The following is a 24,586-nucleotide window of genomic DNA, read 5'->3' as shown; positions in this document are numbered from 1 at the left end:
ATGGTGAACTCCAGATCCTGTAACAGGCAACTGGAAGAAGATGCCTGAAGCAAAAGGTCATCTAGATAAGGAAAATCTGAATGCTTTTGAGCCTGCAGAAAGCAACCACATGAGGTAGGCATTTTGTGAATACCCTTGGGGCAGTAGAGAGGGCAAAGAACTGAAAATGAAAGGGAGAAACAGAGAAATGTAAAATAAATCCTGAAAAGAGGGTGAATAAGAATATGGAGGTAAGCATCCTTCAGATAGAAAGACACTAGAAAAGCCTTGGGCAGTAAAAGTGGAAACAAGGTTTGAAGAGCAAGTGTCTGAAAAGAGGGGACCTTGAGAAAGGTGTTGAGCTTGGAGAGATCCATAATAGGTCTTCAAGTGCCCTCCTTTTGAGGAATCAGGAACATCTTGGAATAAAAACCCTTTCCCAATTGGGAAGGAGGAATAGGTTGAATGGTTCCCTTGGTTCACCAGGGACCCCAGGACCTCTGGGAAATGAGAAAGTTGCTCTAGAGGAGGTTGAAGAATTCCTGAAAAATGAGGGAGAGACTTCCATACCATGAAGTATACCTGAAGGGTGATAGAAAGAACCCAAGAGCCGAAGTGATGAGAAGCCAATTTGGAAGACAAAGGGAAAGCCGAAAGGATAAAGGAAGCTGGTCTAAGAGAAGTGGGGGCAAACTCTCAAAGAGAAGCAGGCTTATCAGATAAAGGAGGCTTCTGGGGCACAGAAGTCTGAGGAGCCTTAGCAGAGGAAGCCTGCCTACCTTCATTTCTTCCCTTGGAGACATGGTGGGTTTGCCAGAAGACAAAAGTAGAACTAGAGGGAAAATTCCTCTGCAGCTTAGGGATAGGAGAGACAAAAATATGTTTAAGGTCCTGCAAGGCTTTGCCTTTCTCTTGAAGGGACAAACAGGTCAGCAGCAGCAGTCTCAAAATGGTGTTTATTATCCAAAGGAGCATCCAACAGCTTGGCCTTAATGTCCTCAGACAAAGACTGGAGGTGAAGCTAAGAATACCATCTCATGACAGGCCCAAAAGCTGCAGCCCTTGAAGAAGCATCAGCAGCATCCCAGCTACACTTGACAGACTGGCAAGCTACTTGAGATGTAGAAACTGAAATAGATAAGGCAGAAGATTTGCCTTCAGAATCAAGGAGCCCAGAAATACCTGACAGATCTGAGCAATCAAGGCCTGAGTATAACTCATCATGCGGGTCTGGTAATTAATAGCCCTAAAGGCCAACATGGAAGCAGAGTAAACCTTATACCAATCCTCTCCATTGTCCTACTATCGTTATCAGATGGCAAAAGTTTGGAGGAGGGCAAGGGCTTGGAAGGTTTGGCAGACAACATGATTAGGAGGACACAAAAACTGACAATCCTCAGGGACCTTTACAGAACCTATCAAGTTTCTTAGGAGCAGGAGGCTTAGAATCAGGAAACTTGGAATGAGCAATGAAAGTGTCTAACAAAGCAGCCAACACAGGAGGAGCTGTATATGGTTTAGGAGTAACCACCTGACGCAACTCATCTCCTCTGAATGTCAGACACTTAAGAATTCCACTTAAAGTATTCCATCATCCTAGCAATTGTGTCCCCAAAGGACAATACCTCAAAAGGAAACTCAGGGCTAATACACGTCTCCTTATCAGAACCATAAGCCAAAGCCGAAGGCATCTGAAAAGAATAGGACAAAGAATCCTCATCAGACTATGAATTCTCATCTGAGGAATCCTGTTTCCAAGGCCATTTAGAAAGGGCAGAGGTCCAAGGAGGAGCATGCACTGAAACCCCTTGAGGAGGCTTCCGGCCATCAAGGCAAGAAACAAGCCCTGAGTGAATAAACGCTTGCTATTTACTTCTCAAAACTGAACTCAGGCATCAAAGCTTCCTGGCTAACAAAGACCACAGTTTTTAGGTACAATTATCAATTTCATCCTACAAGAGCCTCATTTTCCTGTGGGGACACTTGATGGGAAGAATGCCTGGTGTGCTAGCCAGAGTCTCAACCTAAATGCCAAGAAATGCAGTACAGTTACCATCAGCAAATGCCCTTACAACTTCCTCTTAAAAGACTGCAGGTACCCCCCCTCACAAAACAGACTGTTATGACAGGTCCAGGCACCTGTCTAGCCAATGAGCTCTCCTTTGTCCACCATGTCGTGTCTATGATTAGTAAGTTCTGCACTGTACAGCTTATTCCCTGGGACATCTCATTTAGGTCAAAGGATGTTCCTCTCTCCAAATACTTCTCTGTTATTACACGTATCGTAAAATATAACTCTTTGGAACGTACCTGTCTTTCTCTCTCTTTATATAGATTATATGTATTATGGCATGGCAGTGAATTCTGAATGACCAAGATATGACATTTTTTCTTTCTGCTACCAGGTCTTGTTCCTTTAGAAATCACTGGCCTTCCAGCTTTGAAGGAGTCCTACTACTAGCTGCTTCAACCCCCCCCCCCCCAAATTAAATCAATTTTAATAGGACAATTCCTATTTAAATGGTTAATTCCAGCATTTTATCATTTGGCCTTTTTGCTAAAGTATGTTACAGGTGCACACTATCAGCTGATCTGTGAGAGACTATCATTATTCAATGCATGTCTGGCAAGGATACGCCTGACATCTTCAGCTTAGTTTTCTTCTCTTAAGCTCCTGCACTTGAAACATGTACATTGTCTGTTATCTTATGTTATGACAGGAAAGTACACCTAGCCTATACCCACCGTAGATCAGCAAGCATAACCTGTCAGGCAGGAAAATGCATGCACAAAAAGAAAGGTTATGCAAAGATATAAAAAAAATAGATGTCCCTAATTTACAAACACTTCTAAGAGAGCCACTGGATGGATGGGCTATCCAAACACAGGTGGAAGATGGAAGGGTAGATGGCAGCCAATGAGGAGGATTTACTGACATATTTAACTGCTACATTAAGCACACATTTCATACCGGAGATAGGATGTCCTCGTCAGAAGACAGAGTATGGATAAGCCTGCTAGGAGGTGGAGTTGCAGAAGGGTCAAAAGACTAAATATTTTAACAGTAAAATGCAAAGGATGCCTGAATTGAAGCTAGGTTTCTATGCAATAATGCTCAGTGAAAGTGTAAACCAAGAGGCTGCTGCACAAATGGCCATGATGAAGAGAATTTAAGCAGTCTCTGATAACAGCCGAAACATACTGAAGTGGCTTAGGGCAGCAACATTTTTAATGGATTGTGAGATGCCAGATGGGATAACACAATGCATTCAGCAATCCATCTGACAAACATTTACTTAAATGCCAAGCTCTTTCTCCCTGAAACAAAGGAGATGAACACTGGTTTCATCTGCTGTAACTCATGCACTCCCTTCAGGAGCAAGGTAAGTTGACTGTACACAGACAGGGTGTGTAGGGCTCTCTTCTTCTTAGGTCTATGCTTTCAAAAATAAAAACAAGAATGAATCAGCTGGCTTGCACACCATTCTGAATCTGGTTAAGAAGGGCATGGACTGGTCTTAATAAAAAAATGACCCCTGTGAAAGACCACATATGGCTCCCAACTAATAGGGATATGAAGACCTGAGCTCTTTCAAGCAGAAGTGATGGCTGCTAAGAAAACTAGTCTTCAAAGTAATTGTCAGACTTACTGAATCTGCAGGCTTGGACATAGGATGGACAAAAGCCTACTGATGATATATTTCAACTCTCAAGGAGAAGGGTTCTTCAAATGTAGATAGAGATAAAAAGCTCTTTTAAGGAACTGCTTTTCTAGCAAGAACTGGACCTCAGGTTTGTCCTTCACAAGGCTATAATGGGCAGAAATGCCACAGAGGTGAACCATAACCACAGAATAACTGAAGTCCAATCATACCCATGTCATAGATGGGTAAACTTGCAAACCAAAATTCTAAGGCAGCAGATAATACTTCTCTGCCACCTGTATTGACTAATGGAAGAATTCCTAGTACAATCCCATCCCTTTTAGAATAAATGATGTAAACTAGAAGCTACATCCTGCCATAGATACCCACATCCATATCAAGAGCTCCCTGATCTTTTCCGATGGTGCTGCAAGTTATGGCAGACTTGGAAAGCTCCCCACAATACATAGTCCTGGATTGAAGTCAGGACTGTGATGGCTGGACACTCTCCTGGAAGACCTAGCTGTCATGGCTGCATGGCACAATACTGCCCAACGATTAGTGGCCTTTTTCACTCTGCAGGGGTCTTCTTTTTCCAATGGGGTAGCTTGGTATCTAGAAGAAGAGAGTTGGGCTGACGATAGGTTTACAGAGGCATATCATAGTGGTAATGGCCTAAGCTTTTATTCAGAGATCCTTAACTAAGTCTAGGAAGGCCTGGCCAAAGAAGACTTCCCCTTGGAAGGAACATTCAAAATGGCCTGTTTACGTTCAACCATAAAGTAGAAAAGCAGGGTGTCATTCCATCCTACTCAGATACGTGTCCAAGCCTGCTGTTTGAATTATTACTACAGCAAAGAATGTGAGCAAGACAGGCAGACATCCACGACAGATAAGCTACTTCTCTTTCACAATACTGTAAATCAAAATTCTGGACAATGAAAAACATGATTAAAAGCAACAACACTGAAGGATACAAAATATGAAAGATATAATTGAAAAAAATTACATAAACACAAAAAATGCACAAGGTTATTAAATATTCTAAGTCTTAATCGTGCCACCACAAAACAGAACATGTTTCTGTCTCGAGGCTACATGGCTTCAAAAACTTAAAGTAGCCCTGGGGTGTTTCAGTGCTGCATAACAGAACTCTGGTATACTTAATATGCAGTGAGCAGAACAGTATAACAAAAACATTTTCAGAACTGATATCAGTGTTCACTCTGACCTCTTCAGTATTAAGTTTTCTGCCATTAGATATCCAATCAAATGACTACTAATTATGAAAGGTATCCTTCTTAGCCAGCTCGTCTTCTGACCGCAGAATTAGGGATGATGCAGGTGAAAGCTCTTGTACTTGACTCACTAGGAGGGAATGGAATCTAAATAAAGTTGAGGAAGCTAAATTCCAGCATAGCAGAAGAAAACATTCTCTAAATTGTCCACAGTGTTAGATCTTTCCTTATAAGGCAATGAGTTGCAGAGGTACAAGTGGCAATTGGGGAATATACTGGACCCAAGTGACCACACAGGAGTTAAGCGAAGGAAGATCTCCTTCATCTGGTGTTCGGCTAAGGAAAAGATCACTCCCCTCTGGTTAAGGCTTGCACAGAACATTTATCTTCATGGATGCACACAGTGTGCCTTAAGCATGGGACCGGCAGGTGCGATGACCCAAGGCTCATCCTCCTTCATAAGATGCTCACTGAAGTGCTTTTGTGGGAGGAGGAAGGGAGCTACAGACAAGGAAGTCATAGGCAAGTACATAGCAGACTTCACAAACCTAAGGGTTTCTCCAAACCAAGTGTTATCCAGGAAAAGAGTGTAGGTACAGGAGATTTCAGTGGTCTTGTATACCTCCATAACAACAGCCTCAAAGACCTCTAAATCCCCTGGAATCCCCTTGCCCAGAGAACAGAGGGTGATGGAAAACCTCTCTAAATCCCAGCTCTGAGACAGACAGCTATGCACTTGGCTGACATATAAGCAATCAGCAAGCATCAAATGTCAAGCGATGGGAGTCTAACATCTGAGGACTCACCTGCTGAATGTTGTGCTCAGACAGGAGTGGCTCTACATGGGTTCCAGCACTGGCATTGCCCCAAACTCCCAAAGTATCTGCTTGGTTACCCATGAGGACAGGTCTCAGTAAAACTGCCTGGTGTCAAAAGGCTGACCTGTAAGTGAACCCATAAGCCCTAGCAAGAATGTGTTAATGGAACTCCCTTACCCTTGCTAGCTTTGGGAGGAGGGGTGGGGCTGAGGAGGAAACAACCAAGCAGCAGTCTGACAAATTGCTCACTAAATGCAGGCTAGATGTTGGTGAATTTCAGCAATTTGACTGGGGAATGGGTGGTGCTTCCATCCCATACAAACACCAAAGGTGCACCTCTTATAGGTCCCTCCTCATACGCTGATGTGGAGAACTAGTATGAACTCATCATCTTCCAATGAAGCTGGGAACAAACAAGTCCTGTGGGACGGAAGTCTGCTCTCCATTTCCTTCACCACTGACAGTACTCTAGCACTGGCTTTGGATGACAGGAGGGACAGTCCTGTAATCTCTGTTCAGGGTAGTATCAAACACCGCTGCCTTATTATTAGTGTAGTAGGACTGGTGGATGTCCCTCCAGTACTTTCAGGTACTAGCCCAGAATGAATGCTGACAACCAGCTCTGTTTCCAGACAGTAGAAGCAATGCTAGCGGAGGTCTTGGCTAATGACCTGGTGGCCATATGAGCACTCTAATGGCCTGTACTTTCAAGGCATCAAACATAGAAACATTTTCATCCCAAAACACCAGAATCAGCACTCAACTGTGCAAAGGAAAAAAGAAAAGTGACCAGTGCTGGAGTCGAGCAAGCTCAAGTCTGGCACATGACATTATAGCATACATCATCTGGCATGTGTCCCCCCAAGTTTAAGCGTAAAATAAAAAAAAAACTTGTCTGAATACAGTAGATGAGGAGGTTCCAGGAGGGCACTGTTAAGGAGGGCTCACTATACTAGACATTTCTGTAATGCTGACTGACCCCCAGTTACTACCTGTGTGCTTACTATACATTTTCCCTAAAGGTATTTCCCTTGATGTTGGCTGACTTACTGGGATTTGTAAAACTATGACACACATAAAAATTTTAATGTGCCTTTGGCCTGAACCATGGCTGAAATAGGTCCTTCAAGGATCAGTCCACTATACTCGTTTATAAAACCAAAGTACCACTGTGTCCCACTTACCATAACTGCAGATCCTCAAGTAGATCAATACTGCAGTGATGATCTTTGGGTCTTCCTATCATGCAGGACCCCATAACCAGCTTGATTTCCAGAGTCTTTGTCGGCACTATCTTCAGGTCCTTCTAGTCAGTCAACAGCAGTCTGATGCCTGAGGACATCACAACCCTTCCAGAGGTCTCCAAAGATGTTCTTGGATGGGGGTACAGGAAGGACCAGGTGTGTGCAAGTAGAAGAGTATGCACTAATAAAGAGTAGGGCTACCCATACAATATGATTTCTCCACCCTCCTTCTTCCCAGCATGGTATGAGCAAACTGCTCTATGCTCTTCGTAGTCAATGTTGCGGTACTGATTACTGGGCAGACTCCCAAAGCTACTAGGTGAAGGGCAGGCTGTCTCTGTTGGCCCCTGGAAGAGTAGGTTTCATAGAACAGCAGTTGCAAACCCTGCCTTAGCCCTGGATGGATTGGAAAAATAGTAGTGTTTAGTAAAAGTGTGGACAGATGTCCATGTGGCAGCTTCCTTGACAGCCTGTTTAGGAACTCCTTTGAGGAACACAGTGACGGCTGCACTGTCTAGTGGAGTGCACCATGACATGGGTTGGTACTGGCTTACCATGACTAGCATAACAAAGTGCTGATGTTAGACAACCATTTCTAGCAGTCTGTTTGGAGATGGGTCTGCCTTCTTTAACTTCTGCAAAGACCTCCAGTAGTTGGTCTGCTCTGTTAGGGAATTTTATACTGTCTAGGTAATAACTGATCTGATGGTGTACAGCCAGGGAATGCAAGACTTGTTCTGCCTTATTCTTTCAGTTAGGAAACAGCACTGGTAAATGAATAGCTTGGTTCAAAGAAAGTTCTGACACTACTTTGGGCATAAAGAATAATTCTAAGGATAACCCTGTACCTATGGAACACAGTTTAGGGTTCTTTACGCATCAAAGCTTGTTGCTCTGAGCTCTGCCTGGCTGAAGTAATAGCTATGAGTAGGGTAGTCTTCCATGATAGCATCTTACAGGAAGTTAAAACACAAAAAAAGGAAAAAATAAGAAAGCCACTGCTTGTGGTAAAGAAAAAGCACTCACTTTAATCTATCCACACTGTTAAAATATAAAATGAAATAACATACAAATTTCACGGACTAAACGCTTTCGCCTGATAAAATATTAAGGCATCATCAGTCAGTGAAAACATCTTTAAGCTCTATTTAAATAGCACCAGATCTTAGTCAATCATTACATCATTTCCTGCCATGTCAAATCATGTAATATGAAGAATAAAATATCTAATAAATAAATAGTAAAAATGTTAAAACAGTTAAAAATAATAATAAAATATCTGGAATGCAACTTTAGCCTGTTATGAAAATGGTAAATGAAACAAATCTTTGCAAAAGTTAGATCATGAACACTTGCATTGTCATTAATGCCTGGCTTCTCTTTGGCATTTAATCTAGATTAAATGCCAAAGAGAAGCCAGGCATTAATGACAAGACATCTCTGTTGTGTGTTCTAAAAAGGAGAGCAAAAGATGTTTGATTTTTTACGCAAAGTTTACACTTGATGGAAATGTTTTATCTGGTTTAAAGTGTTCATGACCTACCTTTTGCAAATATTTGTTTCATTTACCATTTTTATAACAGGCTAAAGTTGCATTCCAGATATTTTATTATTATTTTTAACTTTCAACTGTTTTAACATTTTTACTATTTATTTATTAGATATTTTATTCTTCATATTACATGATTTGACATGGCAGGAAATGATGTAATGATTGACTAAGATCTGGTGCTATTTAAATAGAGCTTAAAGATGTTTTCACTGACTGATGATGCCTTAATATTTTATCAGGTGAAAGCGCTTAGTCCGTGAAATTTGCATTTTATTTCATTTTATATTTTAACAGTGTGGATACATTAAAGTGAGTGCTTTTTCTTTACCACAGGCAGTGGTTTTCTTATTTTTCAGTTTTTTCTGTGTCAAGTTGTCTGTGTGGTGGTTTGGAGCAGTTATCTTTCAGGAAGTTGATGCTGCTGTCTCAAAAGGTGGTAAAGCCAGCTTCTCTAAAACATAGTTTAAATTCCAGGTAAGGACAGGAATTTTCCGAGGGATATCAAAGGTGAATGACCCCTTTCCGGAAAAGCAGGTGGGGGTGGGAATAGATAGGTGGGAAACAGGAAAGGCAAGCAGAGGTAGCTGAAGTATGAACCTTAATACTGGAGTAAGACCGTCCTTGGTGGAATAACCCTGACATGTACTGTAACAGAAAGTTTATTTCTGTATGAAGTACAAACCTTAATACTGGAGTAAGGCAGTCCATGGTGGAATAACCCTGACCGGTATTGTAACAGAAGATCTACATCTGCCTGTGATGGGTTAATGCTTTTGTTCTTTTACCATAGGGAAAACTATTTCCACTTGGATAAGTGTGATTTTCTGGTAATTGGTTTTCCAGTGCCTCTCAGAAAAAATGGCACTTCTGTAGAATAGGCTATATTATAGTCTGAGTGACTTCAGCTGAGGATGAACAGACCGGTTTATCACACTAAGTCTATCACTTGTGGTACGATAAAAAATCTTCCTTAGTTCTGGGACCAGAGGAGGGAAAATCAGTGATACCTTGACCAGAAAGGGGATATTAGAATCACACTCAGCTTGTATGACCTCATCTTTATCATTAAACTGGGTATCAGGGGAAAGGGTCAGAAGGCATAAAGGAAGTAACCTGTCCACTTGAAGGACAGGGCATCTGTTCTCCATGTCCCCATCTGCTGGGTTCTTGAGCTAAACCTTAGGAGTTGCCTGTTGTTGTGTCTGGCAAACAAGTCTATGCTGGGGGCCCCCATAAATGAGACACGTCCAGGAAGATCTCCTATTTTAGCATCCATTTGTTGGGGTCCAGCCTGTCCTTGTTGAATGAATCTGGTAGGAGGTATTGTTCTGGCCTGGAATGTAGCATACTCTCAGAATCAACTGCAATTGTTGTGCCAAGACCCAAATCTTTATTACTAAACTGCAGGGGGGGTAGGAGTGAGTTGCACCTTGTTTGTTGACATACCACATAACCGTGGTGTTGTCATTCCACATCTGCAGTGTGCCTGAAAATAGATAACACTGAAAAGTTTTCGTAGCTAGAAAGACTGCCATTTTGTTTATGTGAAGTTTTCTTTATTCTGGGGACCACACCTCCAGCATCTACAAGGGGTCAAAGTGTGCTTCCAATACTACCTGGGAATCGTCTGTGGTGATGGCCTTGTCTATTTGAGGTAGGGAAAACACTGCACCTCAGTTCAAGTTGATGACGTCTTTCCACCTAAGAAGCTTTCTTTTCAGGCATGGTGAGAGACACACTTGGGTTTCCAGGGACTGGGAGAGTTGTTCCCAGGAGTTATTCAGAAACCACTGAAATTTCCTCATGTGAAGTTTTGCCACAGGAATCATTAAGATGTATGACACCATGAATCATAATGTTTTAAATGCTCCCTTTTTGTGATGGTCTGCTTTGTCAATAGACTTAGTAGGTATTCTGTTACGAAGGACACCATGTCTTGGGGCAAGAAGACTTTCTATTGAACAGAGTCCATCAATGTGCCGAGGAAGAGGATTCCAGTTTGTGGCTGAAGTTGGGAGTTGTGAAGACTGTGGATGAGCCCTACCCTCTGAAAGCAGTCCATAGTGGCCTGTAAGGTTGTCTGTCTCATCCAGGGAAAAACTATCCTGGAACTTCAATCATCCAAGTAGTGGTAAATGTGCACTCCTAGTGTTCTTCAATGTGCTATAACTGGAGCTAGACATTTGGTGAATACTGTGGGAGCAGCGGATAAACCAAATAATAAAGGACAGAAAAGGTAGTGGGTAAACTGCTGCCATAAACTGAAGGTATACTTTGTGCTCCTTTGCGATAGGAACATGAAGATGGACATCATTCATGTCTACTGTAACCATGTACACCTCTGGAAAGATCACGGGCAGCAGTTTCTGTAGGGTCAGCATCTTGAACTTGGGAATGTTTAGTAACTTTAACTTGAAGATGTCTAAAATTGGTCTCCAAGTACCTTTCTTTCTTGGTACTAGGAGTAGACACCTGTTGCCTCCACCCTTGCAGGGACTGGCTGGATGGATCCCTGTTGCAAAAACTCTTGGCAGACTGGTGGAAGGAGAGATTCTTGGTCTTTGAGTAACTTGGGTATCTTGAAGAAGGGAGATTTCTCTCTGAATTGGATGAGGTAACCTTGCAGAAAGAAACAGTCTTCTTGCTAGTGGAGTGGAAGTGGAAGTGGAAGTGGGGGTGGGGGGTTGGGAAAGAGCTGGGGATAATCAAAGTTGTCCTCTTTGGGCATAGAATATTTGGGACTCCCAGGAATAGGGCATTGCTCTGGAATCCATCTTCTGAACTGTCTTGGTCTTTTAGATCAGGGAGGCCTACCCTTATCTTGCCTGGGTGGCAAAGGTCAAGATCTGGATGGCTATTTTCTACTATATCTAGCAGTTGGGACAAATAAAATTCTTTTCTATTCTTTTTGCTTTCCATTCTTGTCCAGTTTCTTAAAAACCTTCTCCGCAGGAGGCCCAAAAAGGAATTCTATACCCAATATGGTGTCCAGACGCTCATCCCTTCTGGGCCAGAAAGTGACCGTGTCCTAAGCCAGTCATGCATCCTGATGACATAGCCAGTAGCTGCTGCCCTGAATGATCTCATGCATCATACCTACACTGCAGTAAATGCCTGGAAATCTGGAGTACTGCTCTAGCTCTCTCCTATATGCCCATTAGTAAAGAAAAATAAATCGCTGCTCCAAAAAAAAAAAAAAAAAAAATGTAAAAACAAAATAAAGTGTGAGGCTTCGCTCCCAACACCCCCCGATATGGGAGGCAGTCCCCCACACCCCCCCCCTTACATAAAAAAAACTCCTATATCGCACCACACTGGAAGAAACGGCAAAGTCTCGAGAACCTATCTGTTTATTAACTTTATATGAAAAACTTCTATTACCTTTTCATACAATATTTCTATGGATTTACTCTATACCCGATTCAACTCGTGTTCCATATATAATACTGAATTATTTGAACTGAATCATCTGTTTTATATTTCAAAATGTTATATATATTTTCTTGTTTTGTAATCTCAAAAGCACAACTCAGCAATGTGCTGAGATAATTGTGAGTGATGTTACCTACACTAAGGCTGAAGATATAGCGAACCTACTGACCAATGAACTTGGCTCTAACATTAAACCTCTTTCCCCTCTATCTGTTCTTCAAAATATACCTGAAACTGGCTCGCCTCCAGCTATCACACAAGACCAAGTCCTAAAATTGCTATCAAAAGCTAAAAATACATCGATGATTCCTGGCAGATGCATCTTAAACAGCATGTAGCACAATTTAGCCACACCCCTAACAACACTGTTGAATCTCAGCCTCCATACAGGTTTTGTACCAAACAAATGGAGAACAGCTACAGTCATTCCCCTGCATAAGGAAAGACCCTCCACAGACCCAAGCAATTACAGACCCATAGGTCTGACCAGCCTCATATGCAAAGCCATGAAAAGACTTAACATGCATTCAATCAGTCCTGACATAGGGAACCTCCAAACACTGGCCCATCTCAGTTTGGATTTTTTGAGGGTAGGTCATGCTTACCCAACCTGGTGGATTTTTTTTTTTGACAAGGTCACCAGAGCAATAGATGAAGGCACAATGGTACACACCACATACCTCAACCTGGCCAGAGCTTTTGGCCCAATTCCCAACTCAAGCATAGCAGAAAAGCTAAATAAACTGGGACTAAAGTCTTCTCATTATGCCAGTCATTGAATATAATGTTCCTTTTGGCATGCATCTGTCCAGACACACATAACTGGTCATTGAATATAATGTTCCTTTTGGCATGCATCTGTCCAGACACACATAACTGGTCATTGAATATAATGTTGCTTTTGGCATGCATCTGTCCAGAGACACACACAACTGGAATGCCCACAGAGATACCTTACTAAAAGGATACAAGGCCTAAATAACATGTTCTAAACGGATCAACTCAAATCTCAGTCACTATACTCTGTATCCTACAGACTGCTAGGAGGTGACCTGTATCTGGCATAGAAGGCATTCTCCAACCCATTACTGATGGATTTGCATGTCAAATGGCATCAGAAATACTCAGTCTAGGGATGTAAACCTCTTCCACAACATCACCAGAACAGTTTGTAGGGACAGGTATATCTCACAGAGGATACCGCTGTTGTGGAACAGACTTCCCATCCACATAAAACAAAGTTCATCCCTGTCCAGTTTCGAGCACAATTTAGATATACGGATGGGAAACAGATAATTTACCCAAGGACTGCCCCCTGTTCTACTAGAGGACCTAGTGGAGTTCCTAAACGCTTCATCCCATGCATGGGTCCACTCAAATCATCTATGGTATGATCACAGTTATCCTTATTAGGGGTAAATTTATAATTATCAACCATGGGATGGGTAAGGCCAATCTCGAACCAAATAAGATATGTTGAGCACAAAAAGGGAAACTGGCTAGGCTTAAAATGGCCCACAAGGGCAGCTAGCCTAGAACTTACCTACAAGACACAGTGTTCAGACCATCTGAATTTTATGTTCCCTGACAGATAAAATCTGAGATAGCTAGGACAATCAGATGATGTAAAACCCTTTCCCCTCTATTCTGTGAGACAGAAAAGATGACCGGTAAAGTCTATTTACATGCCAGCTCAGATACCACTATTGATATGCAGGAATGTTCACCCTGCTTCTGTGGAAGACTATGCATGTCTCTCTCCATTGGTTCTTGCAGTTCAAAGGTTCGCCTTACTGAGAGAAATACAACTAAAAAAAGGTTTCCAAGTACAAAAACCTTACCTTCCTCTAAGAAGCAAGACTCAAAACGAGAAAGATTTAGTTTTTTCTAACACAGAATCAGGGCACTATGGCAGTGGTATAGGTTTTTAGTGGATTAATGGGGTCAGTCTAAGGGGAGGATGAGCAAAGGCACAGGGCACTCTGGCTGTGGTGACAAGGATGTCTCATCCCACAGGAAGAACCTCTTGCTTTTCCTCAGAAATTACTTTCTAGTGATTGGCCTACTTGCCTCCTACAGAATGTGCAACATTTTCTGTGAGAACGTTATCTTGAGGGGGGTTAGGTTGAAATCATCCATGCTTCCAGATTTGGGTTCCTGAGGCAGGGAGGGGGCAGTGACCCTTCCACCTTGGTATGTATGGCACAGCAATGTGGGAGTTTGTACAGGATCTTCTTGGAGTTCCTGGACAGACAGCATGACCCACAGATGTCTTGATGATAAGGGTATAAAGTATGAACCTTAGCCCATCCACTCTTGCCTTCTGCAACACTTTTGGGATTAGATTAACGGTACTAAGGGAAGATGTAAAAAGTCCTCTGCCCAGGGATGGAGAAGGCATTCACTGTCCATTCTTCCCTGCATGGGTATCTGGTGCAAAATCTGTTCAACATGTGATTTTCTCTCTCTCTCTCTCTTAGGGCAAACAGATATACCTTTGGCTTTTCCCCCACGAAAAAACAATGGGTCTAGTTTTCATTCATGACAGGTTTTCCTAGACCAAACTCAACTAGTACAATATGGTACTTACATCTGAAGGGATACAAGATGCTTAAAAGTGAAGGTCTAGGTGAAATGTTATGTCTCAGGCTACCACTGTTAAACTAACTGGTATGAATGTGTTCCACCCTGCTTGTTTTGTACCACATCACAACAATGTTGTCAGTTACTTCCCAGAATATTCCAAGGAGTTTTGAATATCTTGAAGGATAATTATGGTCACCATTTCTTTTAAAGTGCTGTACCTTTTGGTCAACAAAAGCCCACATAGGCCTTGTATATGGAGGTGATCTGTGTACCCTCCCAAAAAAAACAAAATAAAACAAACAAAAAAACCCCAAAATCTGTGGCATTTGTTGTTACTGCCTGTATGTCTGTCAGACCACTGGTGGCATCCCCTGATTCCTTGCAAAAGCACCACCTCAATTCCACTCTGACAAAGGAAATCAAGAGTACAGTCTTGTCCAAAGGGTTCCTCTACTGTTCCCAGAGGTTTTTCATGTGCAGATGTATTTTTTTCTTACATGCATCATTGGGAGAAGCAGTGAGGATTACTGATGACACAGCCCAAACCCCTTGAAAACACCCCTGAAAACATTGTTGTCTGATGGCCGAGGTTCAGAGGATTGACTCTAGACAGTTTGTTCTACCTGATGTTTAGAAGTGATCAAAGAAAAGTCTTAACAAGGGGACGTTCAGGAAATATCTCAGGCTAAATAAGCAATGGATGAAGTACTCTCTAAACGTACACATTTCTCCCATGCAGGCTGTCTGAATGTCAAAAGCATCCAAGGAAGGGTAACTTACAGATACCCAGAAACCTGATATGGGCACACAGAGTCTAGACATTTGCTAAAAACACTAGAGGCAATGGGTAAACAAATCACCATGAAGTGACCTAGAAAAGGTCAAGTCCTGCTCAGAATTTCAGAAACTGTCTCTGGTCCTTATGAACTGGAGTGTAAAAATACAAATCCTTCATAGGAGATTACTAGGCTATTGGCCCTGAGGCCCTTATAAGCCTAGCAAAAAGTTTAACCCATGTTTAGACAAATCAACACCCAATGTCCCTGTCCAGCAGGGACATGGGTGGAATTCCCAGGGGTATATTTTCTGTTTCCCATCCAAGTTATCCAGGTTGCGCTTAAAAAGGGGTAAAGAGGTACTCTGCTTGATGTGGAGAAGGAGTCTCTGGGACACAAATCTGTGCTGCCAACAAGTCCTGTTGATGTCACAGACCAGGTTGAGGCCACGCGTGCGGGTTACTCGAGTGAAGCTTGACTTGCGTTTATGCAGCAGTCCCATTTAGGTGGGGTCCATGAACGCCTTGCATGCCAGACAGAGGTCACCTCTGTGGAGTTTGTATGAATCTGAGTAGAGGGACAGGGCTTTTAGCCTGTGTATGGTAGATGTTTGAGGCCCTGGAATCTCCTGGTGAGGAACCTCTGTGGTCTCTCCAGCTGCTGCATATGCTTTGCCAGGTACATGCCGAAAAGTGCACTGTACTTAATAATGGGCCTTATAAGGGAAGAAAACAGGGATGTCTGAAACCTTAAGTCACCAAGAGAGCCAGGTAAAGGATCAGCAGTATTAATAACCAAATGATCAGCATTTCAAATTTAGTTACTTTCAGAATTTTTTTTTTTTGCTCACTCCAGTGTCTTGCCTGATGGCACCTTTATCTTCATTAACTGCCCCATCCACTCTATAAGAATGGTACCTGGGCATTCCCAGTATAGGTGAGGGCCTTACTGGTCATTTGTTCGTTATCAAGAACCCCCACCAACCTTCTGTTCCTCAATGACAGTTGGCTGACAAGTAGTGGACCAGTATGCTGGTGTCCTAGGGCACCATACCCTCTGCCTGGAAGCACTCTTCCCCCTCAGGAGGTTCTTCCAAGCCTGCAATTTGTAACTTTAGAGGGAAGCATGCCACTGCATTCTAGCTTCTCTTGGCTAATTTAGTACAGATGTGCTAAAGTTGTATAAGCTCAGATTACTGGGAGAGCACCATGTTGCCTGCAGTGGTCATTAACCGCCATCATCCTCAGTCAGTTAACATATGCACCCAAGCCACTAAGGGAATTCAGGCTGCCAGAAGCACAGTCACTGCATTATTACTCTATGCCATGGAACTGGCTCACTTTCAAGATTTCATAAAGTCTGGAAAGGTCGAATACAGTTCTCCTAGCACTACCCTCTGTTGTGGACAGAAAAAAGCCTGGAATACAACCACTTCCCTTGTTTCTTTTCTGGAACACTCACTACTGCCACCTAGAGAATGAGTTGTTCCAGGACTTCCTTTGTTAGAGCCTTACCTTTTGGAAGGAAGGGAGGTATCCAAAAACAGAGGAAAGGCTTTGAACTTAATCTTGTTGCCCAATATAATCGCTCGTACCCATTTTCTGCTGCAACCAAATGCAGGATTACTTTCAACTGGGAAAGTCTCTTACCCAGTATGTGAGAGGGGAGGGGAAGAAGGAAGAGGCAAGGAACGAGAGAAGTAGGATTTGAAAAAAAAATCTCAGTACTGTCCACCTTGTTATAAGAGTTAGAATGTCCTCTCCTCCTCTATCTTACTGCTTACTGTTGAGCTATTATTGTCACCTACTAAAGCCAGTTTCTTTTCAAAATCTCTTCAATGTTTAAAGTGATGTAGCTTTGGGATTGTATCCCTGCAAAAGGGTCACTGTTTTAATGTGTTGTTCTCCACCTTAAAGGATGCTTGGGTAAGACTTGTAATTTTATTTTAATGGTTCCCATCCTGGCCTTCTGAGATGAGGTAATATATTGTATTGGTTTGAGAATGCTCCCTTTGACATTTGATTATGTGGGTTTGATAATTTACTTCTGTAAAGGCCGAGTCTGCTGAAGTACATGCATTTTTCACAAATCTGACTAAAGGCTGCCCTCCTTATCATAAGAAGTGCACTAATCCCTGAAGTAAACCTTGGCCCCTCAAGACTACCCATGGAGACTACTGCAAGATCTACTACACTACGAGTTCTTGTATAAGTAACTTAAGAGACTCTGCCCAGATTTGTATGAGTGGGGTTTACTTAAAGGCATCTTCAAAGGCTTGAATAACTAGTGGCACAGCAACAGGTGTCAGTTCATCAATCACAAGAAGGTCTAATTACCTGTTATGAGATGCCAAGACCTCCTTGGAGCCTTGTATGAAGTGCTCCCTTCATCACTTTAATTCTCTTTCTCTCTCTGTAGGTGATTTCTTCTAGAGGGGAACCTGACAACACAGTCTTGTCACCTGTGTCAGATGTAAGGGGAGAAGAGCTCTGCATGGAGTGTGCCACGGTCTTGCTCATCCAGTTCAGAATCAGTCTAAAAAGAGGGAGAGATTTTCTTTGGCTTCTGTGGAGCAGCAATTCCCCAAAAGAGAAGCCTTTGTCATTTGTGGGGTTATCCTATCCCAAGCTACAACATACTCACTGGCAAAGCTAGAGTCAAAGGTGGCAGAACCTAAGGCCAACATCAGTAAAGCAGGTGTCTGGTCATCAGGCATTTGCCTGTAACAGCAGTAGCAATCGCTTCACCCTGTTGATGACGAGGGAACCAGATAGGTTATGGATAGCCTGGCCCTCCACTGTCTGCTAGTCCCAAAATATTTGGAATGTCTTGAGAGTGAAAATCCATCTGATGGCACTGTATTAATCAGTGAAAGGTGGATTATCTGTTGTGGGTGCCCATAGCCCTGCAGCCTGGATGTCTCAATATTCTGCTAAAGACCCACTGGAGAGACTCTGAATTAAACTCCACTGTCTCCCTACAAAAGGAGATAACAGATAGGATCACAGTAATACCAGACCACAAGACAAAGGGCCGACATGACAATGCCTCTCCTGATCTAGTGCCCTCAGACATCAGAAATACTGAAGTCACTAAAGTCTCATGCTTTCTCTGTCCATATAATCCTCAGTAAACATTTTTGGTTTCTTTATTTTCTCAACTGTTTTTCCCCTCTCAGGAAATGTTTTCTTTCTAATAATAGAAGAGCTCTTTCCAATAGGAAGATGGAGGAAATGCCATAGGCCCATGCAAAAAAAAAAGGTTTTGTTTCAAGAAATGCCTTCAAATGGAGATTTTTTTTTTGAAAGAAGCACAGTCCTTGCAGAGGATGTGGTGCGTCACCCACAAGCAAAAAAGACACTATGTGGTAGCCTTTTGGTGGATTTTGTGTTCTGCTGGTGCAATTGTTATTTTTTTCAAGGACACTATATACCTTGGAAATGTATCAACCCAGACCAAGTACAGAGTTATACAATTATTACCAAACAATCTAATGTCAGTGTAAAAACAGATACAAAAAGATTTCTATTTTGCTACTTACTGCTCTAGAAGTTGCCTGAAAGGGGGTGAAGAACAGAAGGACTTGTGGCTAAAAGGAACTGAAAATTACTAGAGAGGCTCTCCTTTTTAAACCATACATCATCTAACGTCCTGGAACAAAGGTGGAGAATAGCTCTATACTGGGGATGTGAAAAAGCATTCTAGATCAGAATGGAAGGCAGACATCCCCCTGTGACTAATTCTCACTAATAAGGAATTATATACTTTAATAGTGAGCTCCATAATGAACAGCTAACAGCACCGCGGGGTACATATGGGGTGCTGTTGTGCTACTATAGTAATGGCAGATTTCAGGGGAAAAAATTATGCAGCAAACATCTACTCTGTGCACGTGCATATGAATGTGTGTACGAGTGTGCACAGTGGAGGAGTGTACAGGGAGCACAAATACTGCTTACACAGCACTGTACTGAACGTCTCCTGACAGTAAAGATCTGTAAGTATGCTGCAGCTCTGTTACTGTAGGGAGACAAAACACACAGGCTGCTACTGCTGACTTACACTAGTAGTTTTAATAATACATAATAATGCATGGTAGCTAATTAACTTATGCACTGCATTCCATATTTTCTATAGCACTAATGCACGGTTGTGCTTTAATGCCATTTGCACCAATATATTGTGCCATCCGGTTCCAGTAATGGCTGAAGAGGGTCACCAGACCAGCCCATCTGCCTAGATAAATAATAAATATATCAGAAGCTGGTCTTTCCCTTGATTTTGTGCATGTCCATCATTGTTCTGCACTGTGTACCATTGTTTCTGATTACTGTCTTGCATTCTTCCTCCAAGACAACCGATGACATAGGAAATCTGAAGAGGGAGGAACAACCAATAACATTAATGAATGGCAGCCTTCCTAGACTTTATTTCATTTTGTTGTACAGTCCATAGTTAACAGACATGTCCATGTAAATGCATCCCATGTAATTAGGGTTGCTAGCTTCTCAAATGCTCAAAGTGGGAAACCTACGATTTTGCAGAACAAGAGTTCGGCGTTATAGAATTTGAGTTGTTTTTGCTTTTTCGTAGGTGGATTGGGCACTTTAAATTGGCTATAGGTGTGAATGTGCATGTGAGTATATGGTATGGAAGAACTACAATGGTAGGGCTAGTCACTCAGTGGTGTAAATCTTAGCTCGATTGCCACTGGTAAAGTGACACCTGACCCCATGTCCAAAAAATGAGAAAAAGGGTTGTGGATGGATGGATTTAGATGTGTAGATATAAACTAATTGCTTTATGCAGCTAATTAAAGGACATTTAGGAAATATTTTGTGTCCAAAAACTCTCGACATTTGACATTTCTCATGTTTGTTTTACAAGTCATAGCTGCCCAAATAGGGAGGTGGTCACCCTAAGTGTAATATGTTATGCAGGTTTGGACTTGTTACAAAGAAGGTATGCCAAAAGAACTTTTAAAACTGGTGGAAAAATGTTATTTAACTTAAGCAACGGCTACTTTCTTTAAGGCATGACATTAATATAACTGCACTTTACAGCAGAAAAGCCTTTCCTCACAATGTGTGCTTCTGGACACTATGACCAATATATACAGAAGAGACATCCAACCTGGAACTAGTGTCAGTGTAGCTTCTGGTGGCTCCTGATCTGGAAGGTCTTATTCTACCTGGTTCTGAATGACATCTGTTGTACACAGTTAAAACACTGGGAGCTATGTGAGAGTGGCTGTCAAATTACAAGTGATGGCAATAAAACAAGGAACAGTACCACAAACAGGGAAAAGTCTTACATCACACTGCGAATTTACTCTGCTGAGCATGGATATTATGACAGCTAAAAACCTGCAAATAACTGATGAAAATATGTCCTGCTCTTCAAATGGCTCCAGGCACAGAGAGAGGGAGGGATAAATGCCTGACTGTGACAGTGACCTTGCATATCCAGGATTAACTGTCAACCTGGGCACTAAAAACAGCCAGATGGAAAGTGCAAGAGTGAGGAGGCTGTGGATCGCCCATCTAGAGGACAGGAAGGCAGTCTTGTTTGTGAACTACTCACACCTGGCAGAGGCCAGATCTCACAAAGGGACAGAATATGCATCCATCAAGCAAAACACCACTTCAACTGGGCTAAGGCATGCACTGAAATACTAAATAGTAGTAATCTCCATGGTATCCCCAAAGTCTCAAACAACCCAAAAACAAAACAGTGCAAGAAACTTCTCTGTGTGGAAGATTTTCAATCCATATATATCTAGTTAATCACTGTATATTAACTGGATCAGATAATGGCAGTAGAGGTAGCAAACAAACTCGTCCTAAGTAAAAAAAAAACAATAAAAATATATAATTTGAAATATACAGAATTACTAAGTATTTGAAAGTAATCCAAGCAGTGTAGGCAGTCTGTTTCCAGTCAAAGATCCTTCATTAAGTACACAAACTCCGGTCAAAAATCCTTTATTAAGTACACAGACTCCAGTCAAAAATCCTTTATTAAGTACTTAATAAAGCATTTTCAACTGGAAACAGACTGCTTACCCTGCTTGGATTACTTTCGAATACTTAGTAATTCTGTATAATATTTCAAATTATATATTTATTATTTATTTGTTTATTTTTACTTAGGATGAGTTTAAGCTCGCTACCTCTACTACCATTATCTGATCTGATTAATATACAGTGATTAACTAGATATATATGGATTGAAAATCTTCCACACAGAGAAGTTTATTACACTGTTCTGAAATGCTAAATAGTCTGACAACAGTATTGTAGAACACCCAGTTGTAAATGCTGCTACAGGGATGGGGTGTTAGGCCAATGGAAATTTTTGATGGCTGCCTGGATGACACCCACCTGCGAGGGTTCTCAAACAAGAAGGAATGAATGACCTGGTGGCTGGAAGGCACAAAGAAGAAAAAGTTAAGAGGAAAACATTTCATGATTTTCCATCCCAATGCCAGAAAGAGCAATTAAATCTAGGACTCATAAGTAAATAAAAGAATCCAAAAGGTTCAAAACAACACACTGGTAAATCTGATTAGAAAACATGACGATTACACAGAAAGAACAAATAATAATAATCAGTCTTCATACCACAGCATGTAGTGAAAACAAATTCTATTTGAGCCAAGGATCTGGTCAACTTAGGGAAAATAGTTAAGCAAGCAAGCAAGCAATCAAACATCAGAAAAAGTAAATTACATTTAAATTGAAGGTGTTTCTGTACCCTTATGAATGTAATGATCTAAGAGACAAAACCTTACATTTTTTTATCCTCATTAAATAATAATTAAAAGCACAATTTACATACATTAAAGACAAAGGATGCTGGGATCATATGTATTTGAAGCCTATATGAGGACTTGATACTGAAATCAGCTTGATGTTTTTGAGATAATTATGCAACTTAGTTATTTCATTCTGTTGTGAAGCAGAGGGTTAATGTAATAATCATTAAAGGACTAGCTGTTCCCTGCCCTAAAATGGATAAACTGAATTGAATTCCTCAATAAATGCTGAGAGATGTATTATTTAGCACAAAGTAGATTTTCTGATAAAATGACATGTTAAAATGTCTCTTTGGCTTTGCATGTGTGTCCTAGCCAACATTAATTTCTGTTACCCTCACAAAATCTCCAAAAAAAGTTTTATCACAGATGATTTCCAATAACTGACAGATAAGAATCAACACATAGTTAACTGTACTTGCTTAACAAGATGTCTCCCCAAGCCTAGCTCAATGGTATAGAAGAAAAAGCCCAGACTATGATCCGGGTTACCAAAGTTCTTAAAGCAGCTTGAGCAATGGATGAGCCAGGCAAGGAAAGATGCCAGTGAGCAACTGATGCCAACCTACTCATTATAGGGAGGAAGTGGTACATCAGCATCAGCTGTTATCCATCAAGCAAGTGGAAACTTATAAGGTGCCAAAAATGCAGGAGTAGAAAGGTGGGCTTGGCACTACCAAACCAATGACGGTAACTCTCACTGACAGTCTAGAAGCTCACATATGCTTGAGAAGGGCAGTGCAAGTCCTTATGATGACCATGATGTACAATCTCAAATGAGCCACTGGGATGTTAGGGCCTAAAACAAAACAGACTCCCTATTGGCATCAACAGACGCACTAAGGGCACAAACACCTCTGTTGCTGCCTGTATGATAACACCCTCTGGCCATGTCTTACTCGCATACTAATCACCACATGGGGGAGGGGACATACTGAAGAATGACAGCAGGGGGACTGACCGTAGGCAGGGTTGCAGGGGGAAAGCACCTCTGGGGGGAAAAAGATTTTATAGTTTGGATTTTATTTATTAACTAGACAAACCCACCAAGCCCAAATGCCCTTTAGTAGGGGCAACAAGGAAGACCAGATCAGGACTGGTTAAGTGAATTCAGAGTCAAAGCATGGAAACAAAGACTGAAACAATGGACTAAAGGCTTGTTAATGTTTTCTGAATTTTCACCTATCCACATTAAAAACAGCAATAGGTATGGGAAGATCTATATTTCATACTTATTTTTCCACCTATTCCACTGGGGAGGGTATAAAGCCTCTTGAGAGGAAGTGGTAAACTGATCTGGCAAATCATGACTCTAAAGTGCTTCTAGCTCGTGATCCCAGCATCCTTCGCAGCAAGTGGCAAACACTATGCAAGCCATGATGGCAACAAACTTCCTGAAAGGAATACACCAGTTTACATGTTCACTAAACAGTTTAAAAGAGCAAGAAGTACATTCAAAGTACAGAAAAGATGGGAGCCCACTTACAGGAACAAGTTTCCAGTACCACCGTGTGGGACACTGTCAGACAGCAAAGCAGGAGATGGCGACAAAGCAAAAGGAAGAAGAGAAGAGACATTAACAGCATGTTACAGCTAAAGCACAGCATTTTGGAGGATCCCACAAAACAAAATGACAAGACAAGTTAACAGTTACAAATGTCAGCAAATTAAAATATCCCCACTAGAAACCCAGTACAGCTGCTCCATGATGTCAGGCTGTTTATCGCTAAGGCAAAGCAATACTGCAGTTTAATTACTACAGAAGCAAAACGTGATCAGGCAACAGTGACTAAGAACTAAAAAGTGGAATGCAATGCAGCTTCACAGGTTTCTCTCAAGTAATGTCCCCGGTTCTCTTAATAATGCTACCATGAACATGCACCCTCACTCTTAAGTTGTCCTATCTTTCTCACCGACAGACCCCACACTGCACTCTTACAATAACTCTTTTAAGCCATTTCACCAATTCTACACTGCACCTTTACTGTAAGTGGTCCCCCATCTTTCTTACTGAAAGACCACATACTGCACTCTCACAGTATGTTTTTTAGGCTGTTTCACCAATTCCACAATGCACCTTCACTCTAAGATGTTGTGACCTTCTCAGTGACAGATTCAACCCCACATCCTCATGCTAAATGGTCCTGGTCCCCTCAAGCAATTTCACGTTGCACCCTCCACTTTCAATAATTATAGCTCTCTCACTGACCAGCTCCACAGTGCACCCTCACTCCAAGTGATTCTGGTCTGCAAAGTCCTCCTCTGTAGACTGCCTATCTACTGTGAAAATGACCCCAGTGATAGCTAACAACAGTCACCTCAGTGATCTGTTCGACTGGACTGATACCGTGACTGCACAAGCAAATGACAGCCACTAAAGACACCTCAGCTTAAAGCAGCACAAGGCTTTCAAGACACTAACAATGAATACAGTGGTTCCAAGTAACTAAAAAACATCTGCCAGATTAACAACAAGATATGGCTTTATAGTAGAGTGACA

The 24,586-nt window shown here is 41.8% G+C and overlaps 1 protein-coding gene across 1 annotated transcript in view; it reads right to left on the bottom strand.

The window, feature by feature from the left end:
* Nucleotides 1-24,586, bottom strand: part of CAMSAP3 (calmodulin regulated spectrin associated protein family member 3) — a gene marked incomplete in the record, with an annotated part of 1,204,937 nt that overhangs the window by 446,599 nt on the left and 733,752 nt on the right. The window contains 1 exon segment of the mRNA XM_044084445.1: nucleotides 23,573-23,605. Coding sequence (XP_043940380.1) covers nucleotides 23,573-23,605 — 33 coding nt within the window.

The sequence above is a fragment of the Protopterus annectens genome, chromosome 9.part0 (assembly GCF_019279795.1).
Source record: "Protopterus annectens isolate FY-2018-M chromosome 9.part0, PAN1.0, whole genome shotgun sequence".
In the NCBI taxonomy this organism is placed as follows: Eukaryota; Metazoa; Chordata; order Ceratodontiformes; family Protopteridae; genus Protopterus; species Protopterus annectens.
The sequence above is the reverse complement of the archived record's forward strand: the minus strand, read 5'-3'. Positions and strand labels throughout refer to the sequence as shown.